Raw genomic sequence first — 13,823 nt, forward strand, 5'->3', positions numbered from 1 at the left:
ATGCCATCTTCTCTGTGAAGTACTCCTCAGCTTTTTGAGTTAGTAGTTCCTTCCTCTTGTTTTCCCAAAGCACCTGCATGTGACCCTGCTGTGGCTTTGACGTACTGTATTGTAAATGATGTATAACCATATCTGTACCTTTACTGGATTGTCTGTAGCACATAGAGAGCATATAGACCACCGTCTGGTACCAAGTAGGTAATCATTACACATCTATTGAGTGAATGAATGAATGAATGAATGAGCATTCAGACTAACCAACTGTATTGTGGACTTAATGACTAAATATAACAAAATTTGTTTGCTGTTAAGGCCAGTTTCTGAACAGCTTCTAAAGAGAAGCAGAGCTTAAGAATCTCATAGGGTGGGAAAGTGCAAAATTTAGAGGCTAAACACTTTTCTTTGCAAAAAGAGGCTTCATGGAACAGCTTGAAGTATTTGAAATCCAGCCACAGTCTGAAATACCAACCACATGCAGTCAGAGCTTGTGGCACACAGTTGAGTGATATTTTTAAGTAAGATTTTAAAAAATACAGATTACTAGTAAAAACGTCAAACATGCCTCTTTCTTCCTGCTTCTAGACGTTCCGGCCAGCTGCTATGCTGATAGAACGATCGTCTGACTTTGGGAAAACCTGGGGTGTGTACAGATACTTTGCCTATGACTGTGAGAGTTCGTTTCCAGGCATTTCAACCGGCCCCATGAAAAAAGTTGATGATATAATTTGTGATTCACGATATTCTGACATTGAACCTTCAACGGAAGGAGAGGTTTGCTTTTTTTTTTTTATGTTCTACTTGCAAACTGACCTTTTGATCTTTGCAGAAATACCAATTACTCTTATATCTATTTTTAGGTGATATTTCGTGCTTTAGATCCTGCTTTCAGAATAGAAGATCCTTATAGTCCAAGGATACAGAGTAAGCTTGTTTTCAAATAAAGGCTTTGGTGGGAAATGACAGTCGCAGAAGAACTATTACCCAGAGCACTAGTACCCAGAGTCTAAATATTCAGTGCTAAATCCGCTCTCTTCATTGTCTTCCGTCCTCTGCACTACCCTACCTCAGGTTCTTGAAATTATTACTAACCAAAGTCCTCACCCATGGGGACAGTCTTGATAAAAGTTTTATGTCATAAGTACTCGAACAATTTCTGTGACCATAATTCTTTCTTTTATTGCTCAGTATATTAATTAGGGTATAGATTAAGCTGTTGTGACAAAATATCCCCTAAAAATACAGTGTCTCGAAGATAGAAGTTTATTTCTCTCTCACAAAGTCGCCCAGAGGGGTTTCCAGAGAACCGTAGTTCTGTTGCCGCAAGTAGGGTTGCCGGTTCCGATGCCACATGTCGCGCTGAATGCACTTATAAAAGTATTCGTTGTTTATCTGAAATTCAGATTTAACCGGGTGTTCTGTATCCTTAGTTGCTACATCTGGCAACTTCAGCCATAAATTCACCCGGGTTGCCAGGCTTCTTCTCTCTTATAGTCATAATCCACATGGTCAGAGCTAGACCACCACACCATGGTCTTGTTCCAACCTATGAGAACTGAGGAAGCGGAGGGCAAGCAGCTTCCATGTAAAGATGAGGCATGGAAGTTGTACCCATCTGTTTGCATCCTGTTGGCCAGAATTAGTCACGTGGCTATACTGCCAGAGTGGCTGGGAAACATCTCTCGCTGGGTGGCCATGTGCACTGCTGAAAGTCTTGAGGGTTCTTATTGTTAAAGGAAGAAGGGAAGAAATAACGTGGCAAAATTAGAAGTCTCAGCCATGCTCAATAAGATGAGGTCTGTATTTCAATTTCACAGATGAGTAAACTGGTTAGAATAACATGGATAAGGTGATATGGCTGTTAAATAGCAGAGTTAGACCTTGAACCCATGTGTTCTGATACTCAGGTCAGAGCCCTTTTCTGCGTTCAGCAGCTATGCATATGTTGTTACAGAACTACATTTTGATTGGGAGGCAGAGTGTATCGTGGTTAAAGAATGGGCTTTGGAGTCAGATATACCTGGTTTTGAATCCTAGTTCTGTCTTACGGTAGTTTTGTGATCTTGGGCAAGTGATTAAACTTTTTTTTTGAACCTCTTGTTTTTCATCTGTAAGGTTTGTAATATTGACCTTAGCATTCCTGTGGAGGGAAAATGAGTTAATGTATGTAAACTAGCTATCAAAGTGCCTAACAAATAAAAGGTGCTCAGTAAATTGAAGCTGCTGTTAGTTGTTGATGCTGATGTCATCAGCTGTGCCTTAGGTCTTGAGTAGCACTGATACTGTATGTCCAAGTGAAAAGATGGGACAGCCTCCTCTGCTGTTAAGGTGCAATCAATCAGATGAGCAGAGGCAAGGGTGATTCTTTCTGGTCTTTCCCAGCTGTGCGTGGCTCTGCCAAGGCCCCATGGAATAGCTTGAAGCATGGAAGAGCGGGAGAAGCCCAGGGAATATTGCCAGTAAAGTGCTGCGTCCCCACTTAAATTAATTTTACATGTGGCCCAGACTGTACCTAGTCTATAATTCACTCCCTCATTTTATTGTAAAACAAATATTTAATGGCATGTCCAGTCCTCTGCCAGCTTCTGAGTTGTTCCCCAAATCCAACTGGGAGAAATGTTCACATGGGCTCCATGCAGGACTTCAAACCCTTTTTGTTCTGGTTCAAGCCACTGCTGAGAATTTGCATTTCTAACAAATGCCCAGGTGATGCTAAGGCTGCTGGTTAGGGACCAGTTTTGAGGGCCACTAGTAGAGCAGTAGTTCTCAAAATTCATCATACATAGGAATCATCTTGTTAAACAGTCGATTCTGATTCAGTATATCTGAGGTGGAAATACAAATTCTCAGCAGGAATATTAAACCAGAATGAATTGGTTTGAAGCCCTGGCTCCATGACGAACACCTCCTGAGTTCCTAAAAAGGACTCACCATCTGCTCCTTTTTGGGAGAAATTTGTGGGACTTGAGAAGTGTGTTGCCATTGTATCTTTTTGTCTTCTTGTTGGTTGGCTTCAGAAAGTCCATTTCTACATTAAGGAAGCATCCATTTTAGCCAGTCATGCTTTTGATTTACTTTGTAATGAAAGGAACAATGTCTTTTTAGTTGTCCTTATTGTTGAGACCTCTGAGACTCACTTCAAAAGTGAATTTGCCTCTTAGAACAGCAGTCAGTGTGAGGCCGAGCTGTTATTTGAACTGTCATTAAACATGGTGGGAGTGAGTGGGGGAAGCATATTGCCCTTCTGAGGGCGTCCACAAAGGTCAGTTCAAGAGTTTCTAAATACTCCAGCTGCTCTTCAAGTTTGGTTGTTTGGCCTCTTCTCAATAGACACTTGTACTCGTTTTGTGCAGGAGGAAATGTTGGCATTCATAAATTCCATTCAGCTAAGTAGTACCACGGTTTCTGTGTTTAGTTTTTGATTTTACAAAGAGCCTAAGTTTAATGCATGGAATTTCTTTTTCAACCCACAGCCATTTTTATAGTCTCCATTGTAAATTATTCATACAAGTATTTAAAGTTACATTTGGGCTTTGGAAATATCTGATGCATTGGGCCGCTATCCTGTTGTCTTGTGTTGTAAATTATTAGAACGCATTAACATAAATGAAAGTAAAGCTTAGAAGCAATTTCAGGCCTCAGAGCTAAATAAGAGGGCAGATGGACTAATCTGTCTTTTGGGATCCACTTAAGCAAGAGCAACTTAGTAATGAAAACACCATTGGAGAAGGTTGAGTGGATCTTGTTTTATCAAGTTACTATAAACTGTAGGAAACCCTGGTAGCATAGTGGTTAAAGTGCTACAGCTGCTAACCAAGGGCCGGCAGTTCAAATCCTCCAGGCGCTCCTTGGAAACTCTATGGGGCAGTTCTACTCTGCCCTGTAGGGTCGCTATGAGTCAGAATTGACTCAGTGGCGCTGGGTTTGGTTTTTTTGTTTATAAACTGTAACTGATAGCTTAACTTCTGTAATAAGCCTCGTTCTACAGACCTAGGAAGAACAAGGAAAAGTAAGATAAGAGGAATTGGTCTGAAGTAACTCATAGTTGGGAAAAAATAATTTGCCCCAACATCCTAGTATTAAGCTCCTTTATCCTTAGCAACGTTTTGTAAAACTATAATGAAAAAGTTATAGATTGAAATGTTCCTTAACAGTCATCCCTAGATTGTGGCTGTTCTATAGTGTTAAATCTATTTTAGTAATTTGGATTTCATTTTAGTGGTGGGCATTTTCAGGTAGTATTTTCCTTACCAAAAACAGACACAAAGGTGTGCTTCTGTCTGTCTTACAATAATAGTGAGAGTCGAAGTGCCTCGATAAACCCTTTCCCACCTGAATTGAAGTTTCTGACTTTGAGAATGACACTGATTGCTCTGGGAACCAGATGGCATTGCAGTAGTTTAGATTTCTGTATGCCAGTGGATTCCAGCAGCTGTGCACTTCCATTCTTACAATTTCTCCACTTCCAGCCCTCCCCCTAAAACACTGGCCTACAAATAAATCTACCACAAAATAAACCTTCTGGTTAAAGTAATGAGAAAGTCACCTCTCCTCCTGCCAGGGATGGTCATGTTATGTTAAGGTTTACTATTCCAGTCATCTAAATCACACGGGGTGGTAAGCTTGACCTAAGCCATTTTCATTTGCCATGCCTTTCCGTAAAGAGAAATGATGTTATATAATTGCAAAAGAATTCTTGCTTGTTTAACCAGACTTTTCATCTTCTTGATAAACTTCATAGATCTATTAAAAATCACCAACTTGAGAATTAAGTTTGTCAAACTGCATACTTTGGGAGATAACCTTTTGGATCCCAGAATGGAGATCAGGGAAAAGTACTATTACGCAGTTTATGATATGGTGGTTCGAGGAAATTGCTTCTGCTACGGCCATGCCAGTGAATGTGCCCCTGTGGATGGATTCAACGAAGAAGTGGAAGGGATGGTAAGCACGTGCTCTGTGAGGCTTTCTCCTTCGTACAAGTGATTCTAAAAAGCAAATGGAAGCTAGTCTTACCTTAAACTTTTCACGTTTGTCAGGGGTTCTAGTTTTCCAAATTTACATTTAGCCCTTTGCACCATATTGGTGTTTGATTGTTGGTTTTCTCTTTGGTGAGTTTCTTGGAATGTGAGAATGTAAGAACGCTGAATTAATTTTTGGAACTTGGTGCTGCAGGCTGTTGCTAAAGTAGATATTTTAGTCAACAAGGTTTAAAAAATTGTCTAAATAACAATCACATCTGCCTTTACGTTAGGGAAGATTAAAAACCGCAAGCATGCCAGTCTTAGTGCAGAAGGCATAAATTAATCCAGCCCAAAGATACTGGAAATTTTAAGCCACACTGGTAAGCTGCATTTAGGGATCAGACTTCATTTGTTCCTATCTTATCTCATTCAAATTCCTACCCCATTGTATGCTGTGTTTTCAGATTATATACCTTTTTAAATTCTGAATTTGAATGATTTGTCAAATGGATAGAGGGAGGGTTAGCGTATTTTACCAGTTCCTAGGGCAATTCTTATAGACCCACAGAATTTTAAATCCAGAAAGGACTTTAGAAGGTCACCTAAACCAGCCGTCGTTGTTGGGAAAGACCAGTGACTAAGTAATTTGCTAAAGGGCCCTAAAATAAATGCACGGCAGATGGGAACTCAACTCTAGCTGGCCGACTGCCCTAGTGTACCTTCCTCCTTCCTTTTCATTTTTTTGTGTCATTTTTAATATATATAGCATAAATTTTGCCTTTTTAAACATACAGTTCAGTGGCATTAATTACATTCACAACGTATGTAACCATCATCACTATTTACAAAACTTTTTCATCATCCCAGACAGAAACTTTGTACCCATTTAAGTAAAAACTCCCCATTACCTCTGGTGCCTCTAATCTACTTTCTGTCTCTGTGAATTTGTCTCTTCTTAAGCGCTCAGCTGCCAACTAGAAGGTCAGGGTTCAACCCTACCAGAGGCGCTGTGGGAGCAAAGACCTGGTGATCTGCCCTAGTAAAAAAAAAAAAAAATTTTTTTTTTTTTTTTTTTTTTTAAGTACAGCCTAGGAAATTCTATGGGACAGTTCTACTCTGCACATAGGGTCACTATGAGTCAGAATTGACTCAATGCCACACAACAACAGATACTTCATATAAATAGAATCAGACACTATTTGACCTTTTCTGTCTAGCTTATTTCACTTAAAATGTTTTAAATGTTTATCAGTGTTGTAGCATGTATCAGGGCTTCATTCCTTTTTATGGCTGATTCCATTAAGGTGCCCTGGTGGCATAGTAAGCGGTTAAGCACTTGTCTGCTAACATAAAGGTCGGCATTTCGAACCCACCAGCCGCTGCACAGGAGAAAGATGTGGCAGTCTGCTTCTGTAAAGATTACAGCCTTGGAAACCCTGTGGGGCAGCTCTATTCTGACCTGTCGGGTCGCTATGAGTTGGAATCAACTCGATGGCAGTGGGTTTTAATATTCCATTGGATGGATCTGCCACATTTTGTTTTTCTGGGTCTCTCTTCCTGATGAAGAGTGTGCATTACTTACTTGCTGTTTGCCTTTTCAAAGATCATTAGTCCTTGACAAAGAAGGTACAAGATTGAGTGTATTCAGCCCTTCTAAAACAAATGCCTTGCCTTTACTCCAGTTAAAATTCTTATCGCATAGTTGAATTTTTAACAGAGCTTGAAGGGAGGGCTGTGTCTCTCCAATCTTGTTGCCGCATCTTTTGGAGAATGTAGGTTATATTTACCTTGAAGTATAACCAATCTGGTGTGTCCTGTCACTATCAACGCTTCTCGCAGTATGTTATATCCTTTACTCAGATACCACAGTGTGTGGTATGTGCTTTGGAACTGCCTTTCATTCTGTGTTAAACCACCCTGTAATCAGAGGATTTTAGTCGTCTTCTGGCTGCACAAGGTGGCCCAGGCGGACCTGTCTGCCCTGTTCCTGAATTCCATTCTGTAGAAAGCACTGTTAAAATAAGGTGCCTGTGCACACGCAGATTTCATGGGCCAAAAGCGCTTATTTATCATTTGTATGTCTCAGGGATCTTAAGCATGTCTTATAGTGACACAATTCAAAATGGTGAATCATGGACCCTTTGATAAAGCAAGTTGATTTGTATCTTCTGCTGAGATGTTTGTATTTCCTTACTTAAGAGAAAAAAATAAATGCAAATATGGTAAATGGTTAATTTTTAAAAATCTCATTTTGGTTAAAAGTCTTTTTTGTGCTGTCCCGAAAGTTAAAGTCAAAACAAAAATAAAACCAACAACAACCTTTGTGTTGTATAGCATAGCAGTAAAATTTGCAGTCATGTAACTTGGTTCCCATCTGATATGTATGCATTTAGTTCTGCACTATAACGTTTATAGACTTCTATTACCAAAACAAAAAAATTTTTTTTAATGTTAAGTAACTGGTTTTATTTTTTCAAAAATTCTTAGGGAACTAATTTTGTTCATCTGAGTTCTTTTCATAGATACTTTGATAAAATACTTATTGAGCATCGGTTATATAATAATTCTTCTAGAGACTGGAGTTACAGCCATAAGCAACACAGATAAAACTCACTGGGGCCAGGGAGAAAGGACAAATAAAAACAAGAATCCCTCACTGTGGTAAACTAGAGATTAGTGTGAAAAGAAGGGGTTTATGTTTTTCCATTGATTATGGAGAAAATCTGGCCATTCGCACAACTCTTACTTTGTCCTGTGTTTGTGACTTTCAGGTCCATGGGCACTGCATGTGCAGGCATAACACCAAGGGCTTAAACTGTGAGCTCTGCATGGATTTCTACCACGATTTACCTTGGAGACCTGCTGAAGGCCGAAATAGCAATGCCTGTAAAAGTAAGTGTCGACAGAAGGGACATTTTGAGTCAGTTAGGACCCCAGGATCCATTTTCTGACTCACAGCGACCCTATAGGACAGAGTAGAACTGCCCCATAGAGTTTCCAAGGAGCGCCTGGCGGAGTCGAACTCCCGACCCTTTGGTTGGCAGCCGTAGCACTTAACTGCTATGCCACCAGGGCTCCATTTTCTGATTATAATAGTACACCATTTTGCAGTGGGAAAAAACTTACTCTTCTTTTCCCAGCTTCAGCCCAGTACTCCTTAGGAGGCCCACAATTGTATACAATTAAATTAAAAAATAGCACTTACCGAGCACAACTATGTGTTTAACGCTGATTGGGGTGCTTTGGCTTTTATAGTAAAAGCCTGAGACGTTGTCCCTGACTTTGTACCTGGTTGTTTTTTTTTTTTTAAGAATAAAAAGGTTTTCCTTTATTTACTTATTTTAGTTTCTCGTTCAGAAATTTGTACACAAATTGTTTTGACATTGGTTGCAGTTCCCAAAATATGTGAGGACGCTCCACCTTTCCCTGTAAACCCTGGGTTCCCTGTGTCCTCATCCAGTTTTCCTGTCCCTTCCTGCCTTTTCCTCTAGCTTTTGGGCAGGTGTTGCCCATTTGGTGTCTCATACCTGATGGAACTAAGGATTACATTCCTCACATGTGTTGTTTGTTCTATAGGCTTGTCTTATATTTGGCTAAAAGGTGGACTTTGGGAGTGGCTTCAGTCTTGACTTAGCAGGGTGTCTGGGGGCTATAGTCTCGGGGGTTTCTCCAGTCTGCCAGACTAGTTAGTCTGGTCTTTTTTTGTGAATATGAATTTTATTCTACATTTTTCCCTTCCTCTGCTGGACACCCTCAGTTGTGATCCTTGTCAGAGAGATTGGTGATGGTAGCTGAGCACCATCTAGCTCTCCTGGGCTCAGGCTGGCGGAGGCTTTGGTTCATGTGGTCCGTTAATTATTTGGACTCATATTTGGCTTGTGTCTCTTATTTTCTTTATTCTCTTTTGTTCTCAATGGGATGGGACCAAATAGATGTGTTTTAGATGGCCACTCCCAAGCTTTTAAGACCTCAGATGCTACTCAACAAAGCAGGATATAGAACATTTTCTTAATGAACTATGTTATGCCAGTTGACCTAGATGTCCCCCGAGACCATGGTCCCCAGCCCTCAGCCCCAATAGCTTGGTCCCTCAAGGTGTTTGAATACATCTGGAAAACTTCTTTGACTTTGCCTTGGTCTAGTTGTGCTGACTTCCCCATGCTGTGTGTTGTCTTTCCCTTCACCAAAGTTAACAGTTGTCTACTGTCTAGTTAGTGATTCCCCAACCCTCGCCCTCCCCCTCCTTTCTAACCATCAAAGATTAGTTTTTTCTATGTGTACACCTTTTCTTGGGTTTTTATAATAGTTGTTGTTGTTACGTGCCGTGGAGTGAGTTCTGACTCATAGCAACCCTATGCACAACAGAACGAAACACTGCCTGGTCCTGCACCATCCTTAAAATTGTTTTTATGCCTGAGCCCATTGTTACAGCCACTGTGTCAATCCATCTTGTTGAGGATCTTCCTCTTTTCTACTGACCCTTTGCTTTATTAAGCATGATGTCCTTCTCCAGGGACTGATCCCTCCTGACAACATGTCCAAAATATATATAAGATGCAGTCTCGCCATCCTTGCTTCTATGGAGCATTCTAGTTGTACTTCTTCCAAGACAGATTTGTTCGTTCTTTAGGCAGTCCATGGTATACACAATATCCTTCACCAGTACCACTGTTCAAAGGCATTAGTTCTTCTTTGGTCTTCCTTATTCATTGTCCAGCTTTCACATGCATGTGATGTGACTGAAAATACCGTGACTTGGGTCAGGCACACCTTAGTCTTCAAGGTGACATCTTTGCTTTTCAGCCCTTTAAAAAGGTCCTTTGCAGCAGATTTTCCCAGCGCAATGCATCTTTTGATTTCCTGAGCACTGCTTCCATGGGTGTTGATTGTAAATCTAAGTAAAATGAAATCCTTGACAACTTCAGTCTTTCCTCCATTTATCATGATGTTGTTTGTTGGTCCATTTGTGAGGATTTTTGTTTTCTTTATGTTGACATATAATCCATACTGAAGGCTGTGGGCATAACGCAGGTTGTTAATGAGTCGTCCTCCAATCCTGATGCCCCGTTCTTCTTCATATAGTCCAGCTTCTCGGATTATTTACTCAGTGTACAGATTGAATAGGTGTGGTGAAAGAATACAACCCTGACTCACACCTTTCCTGACTTTAAACCAATCAGTATCCCCTTGTTCTGTCCAAACAACTGCCTCTTGATCTATGTAAAGGTTCCTCGTGAGCACAATTAAGTGTTCTGGAATTCCCATTCTTTGCAATGTTATTCATAATTTGTTTTGATCCACACAGTCAAATGCCTTTGCATAGTTAATAAACCACGGGTAAACATGCCTCTGGTATTCTCTGCTTTCAGCCAGGATCCATCTGACATCAGCCATGATATCCCTGGTTCCATGTCCTCTTCTGAATCTGGCCTGAGTTTCTGCCAGTTCCCTGTTGATATACTGCTGCAGCTGCTTTTGAATGATCTTCAGCAAAGCGTTGCTTGCGTGTGATATTAATGATATCGTTTGATAATTTCTGCATTCCGCCCGATCACCTTTCTTGGAAATAGGCATAAATATGGATCTCTTCCAGTCCGTTGGCAAGGAAGCTGTTTTCCATATTTCTTGGCATAGACAAGTGAGCACTTCCAGTGCTGCATCCATTTGTTGAAATATCTCAATTGATATTTTGTCAATTGCTGGAGCCTTGTTTTTCGCCAACGCCTTCAGAGCAGCTTGGACTTCTTCCTTCAGTACCGTCGGTTCCTGATCATATGCCACCTCTTGAAATGGTTGAACATCAACTAATTCTTTTCAGTATAATGACTCTGTATATTCCTTCCATCTTCTTTTGATGCTTCCTGCATCGTTTAATATTTTCCCCATAGAATCCTTCACTAATGCAACTCAAGGCTTGAATTTTTTCTTCAGTTCTTTCAGCTTGAGAAACATGGAGCGTGTTTTCCCCCTTCAGTTTTCTATCTCCAGCTCTTTGCACATGTCATTATAATACTTTACTTTGTCTTCTTGAGCCGCCCTTTGAAATCTTCTGTTCAGTTCTTCTACTTCATCAGTTCTTCCTTTTGCTTTAGCTGCTCAACTTTCAAGAGCAAGTTTCAGAGTCTCCTCTGACATCCATCTTGGTCTTTTCTTTCCTGTTTTTTCAAAGACCTCTTGCTTTCTTCAAGTATGATATCCTTGGTGTTGTTCCACAATTTGTCTGGTCTCCCGACATTAGTGTTCAACCCATCAAATCTATTCTAGAGATGCTCTCTAAATTCAAGCAGGATATACTCAAGATCATATTTTGGTTCTCATGAATTTGCTGTAGTTTTCTTCACCTTCAGCTTGAACTTGCATGAGAGCAATTGATGGTCTGTTTTGCACTCGGCCTCTGGCCTTGTTCTGACTGATGATATTGAGCTTTTCCATCGTCCCTTTCCACATATCTAGTCGATTTGATTCCTGTGTGTTCCATCTGGCGAGGTCCATGTATATAGTCACTGTCTATGTTGGTGAAAAGTTGCAATGAAGAAGTCGTTGGTCTTGCAAAATTCTATTATTCAATTTCCAGCATTGTTTCTATCACCAAGGCCATATTTTCTAACTACCGATCCTTCTTCTTTGTTTCCAGCTTTTGCATTCCAATCACCAGGAATTATCAGTGCATCCTGATTGTATGTTCTATCAATTTTAGACTGCAAAAACTGATAAAAATCTTCAGTTTCTTCGTCTTTGGCCTTAGTGTTAGGTGTGTAAATTTGAGCAATAGTCGTATTAACTGATCTTCCTTGTAGGCATATGGATATTATCCTGTCACTGACAGCGTTGTACTTCAAGATAGATCTTGAAATGTGTTCTTTTGTAATTGATTTATTTCACTCAGCATAATGCCCTCCATCCCCACGTGCATGTCAGCTTATCATACTGTGGGAGCTTGCATGTTGCTGTGATGCTGAAAGTTGTGCCACCGGTATTCAAATACCAACAGGGTCACCCATGGTGGACAGGTTTCAGCTGAGCTTCCAGACTAAGACTAAGACAGTAGGAAGAAGGGCCAGGTGGTCTACTTCAGAAAAGAATTAGCCAGTGAAAACCTTATGAATAGCAGCGCAACACTGTATGATATAGTGCCGGCTGATGAGCCCCTCAGATTGGAAGGCACTCAAAAGATGACTGGGGAAGAGCTGTGTCCTCAAAATAGAGTCTTCCTTCATGATGTGGTTGGAGTCAAGCTTTCAGGACCTTAATTTGCTGATGTGGCAGAACTCAAAATGAGAGGAAATAGCTGCAAACATCCATTAATAATTGGGACCTGGAATGTACAAAGTACGAATCTGGGAAAATTGGAAATCGTCAAAAATGAAACGGAACGCATAAAGATCGATATCCCAGGCATTAGTGAGCTGAAATGGACCAGTATTGGCCATTTTGAATCGAACAATCATATGGTCTACTATGCCGGGAATGACAACTTGAAGAGAAATGGTGTTGCATTCATCGACAAAAGGAACATTTTAAGATCTTTCCTGAAGTACAATGCTGTCAGTAATAGGATAATATCCATATGCCTACAAGGAAGACCAGTTAATACTGTTGTTCAAATTTACACACCAAACACTAAGGCCAAAGATGAAGAAATCAAAAATTTTTACCAACTTCTGCAGTCTGAAATTGATCAAACATGCAATCAGGATGCATTGATAATTACTGGAGATTGGAATTCGAAAGTTGGAAACAAAAGAAGGGATCAGTAGTTGGAAGATATGGTCTTGATGATAGAAATGATGCCAGAGAGCGCATGGTAGAATTTGCAAGTCCAATGACTTCTTCATTGCAAATACCTATTTTCAACACCATAAATAGCAGCTATATGTGTGGACCTCACCAGATGGAGTACACGGGAATCAAGTTGACTAGGTCTGTAGAAAGAGACCATGGGAAAGCTCAATATCATCAGTCAGAGCAAGGGCAGGGGCCGACTGCGAAACAGACCATCAATTGCTCTTATGGAAGTTCAAGTTGAAGCTGAAAAAAAATATGTCCCTGAGAGCCAAAGTATGACCTTGAGTATATCTCACCTGAATTTAGAGACTGTCTAAAGAATAGGTTTGATACATTGAACACTAATGACTCAAGACCAGAGGAGTTGTGCAATGACATCAAGGACATCATACATGAAGAAAGCAAGAGGTCATTAAAAAGACAGGAAGGCACAGGACAGGAACCATCCCCGAAGACAACTCATCAGAAATGAAAGGGACTGGTTAGCGGGTGGGAGAGAGACGCTGATGAAGAGTGAGCTAATGATATCAGGTGGACACTCAAGATTGTGTTGGCAACTTTTGTCTGGAGGGGGGATGGGAGGATAGAGAGAGAGGGAAGCCGGCAAAATTGTCAAGAAAGGAGAGACTGAAAGGGCTGACTCAAGAGGGGGGAGAGCAAGCGGGAGTAGGGAGTGAGATGTATGTAAACTTATATGTGACAGACTGATTGGATTTGTAAACGTTCACTTGAAGCTTAATAAAAGTTATTTAAAAAAAAAAGACAGGAAGGAAAGAAAAGACTAAAACATGTCAGAAGAGACTGAAAATTTCTCTTAAACGTCTAGTAGCTAAAGTGAAAGGAAGAAATGATGAACTAAAAGAGCTGAACAGAAGATTCCAAAGGGCAGCTCAAGAAGACAAAGTAAAGTATTACAATGACATGTGCAAAGACCTGGACTTAGAAAACCAGGAGGGAAGAACACGCTTGGCATTTCTCAAGCCGAAAGAACTGAAGAAAAAGTTCAAGCCTCAAGTTGCAATATTGACTGATTCTACACGGAAAATATTAAACAATACAAGAAGCTTCAAAAGCAGA

The 13,823-nt window shown here is 40.4% G+C and overlaps 1 protein-coding gene across 3 annotated transcripts in view; it reads left to right on the forward strand.

The window, feature by feature from the left end:
* The window catches only part of LAMB1 (laminin subunit beta 1), an 83,172-nt gene that overhangs the window by 12,734 nt on the left and 56,615 nt on the right, over window positions 1-13,823 (forward strand). For all 3 annotated transcript variants that reach the window (XM_003407211.4, XM_023544536.2, XM_064289830.1), the window contains 4 exons: window positions 583-771; window positions 858-921; window positions 4,739-4,941; window positions 7,733-7,853. In XM_003407211.4, coding sequence (XP_003407259.2) covers window positions 583-771; window positions 858-921; window positions 4,739-4,941; window positions 7,733-7,853 — 577 coding nt within the window. The remainder of the gene's footprint in view (window positions 1-582; window positions 772-857; window positions 922-4,738; window positions 4,942-7,732; window positions 7,854-13,823) is intronic.

The sequence above is a fragment of the Loxodonta africana genome, chromosome 8 (assembly GCF_030014295.1).
Source record: "Loxodonta africana isolate mLoxAfr1 chromosome 8, mLoxAfr1.hap2, whole genome shotgun sequence".
NCBI lineage: Eukaryota > Metazoa > Chordata > Mammalia > Proboscidea > Elephantidae > Loxodonta > Loxodonta africana.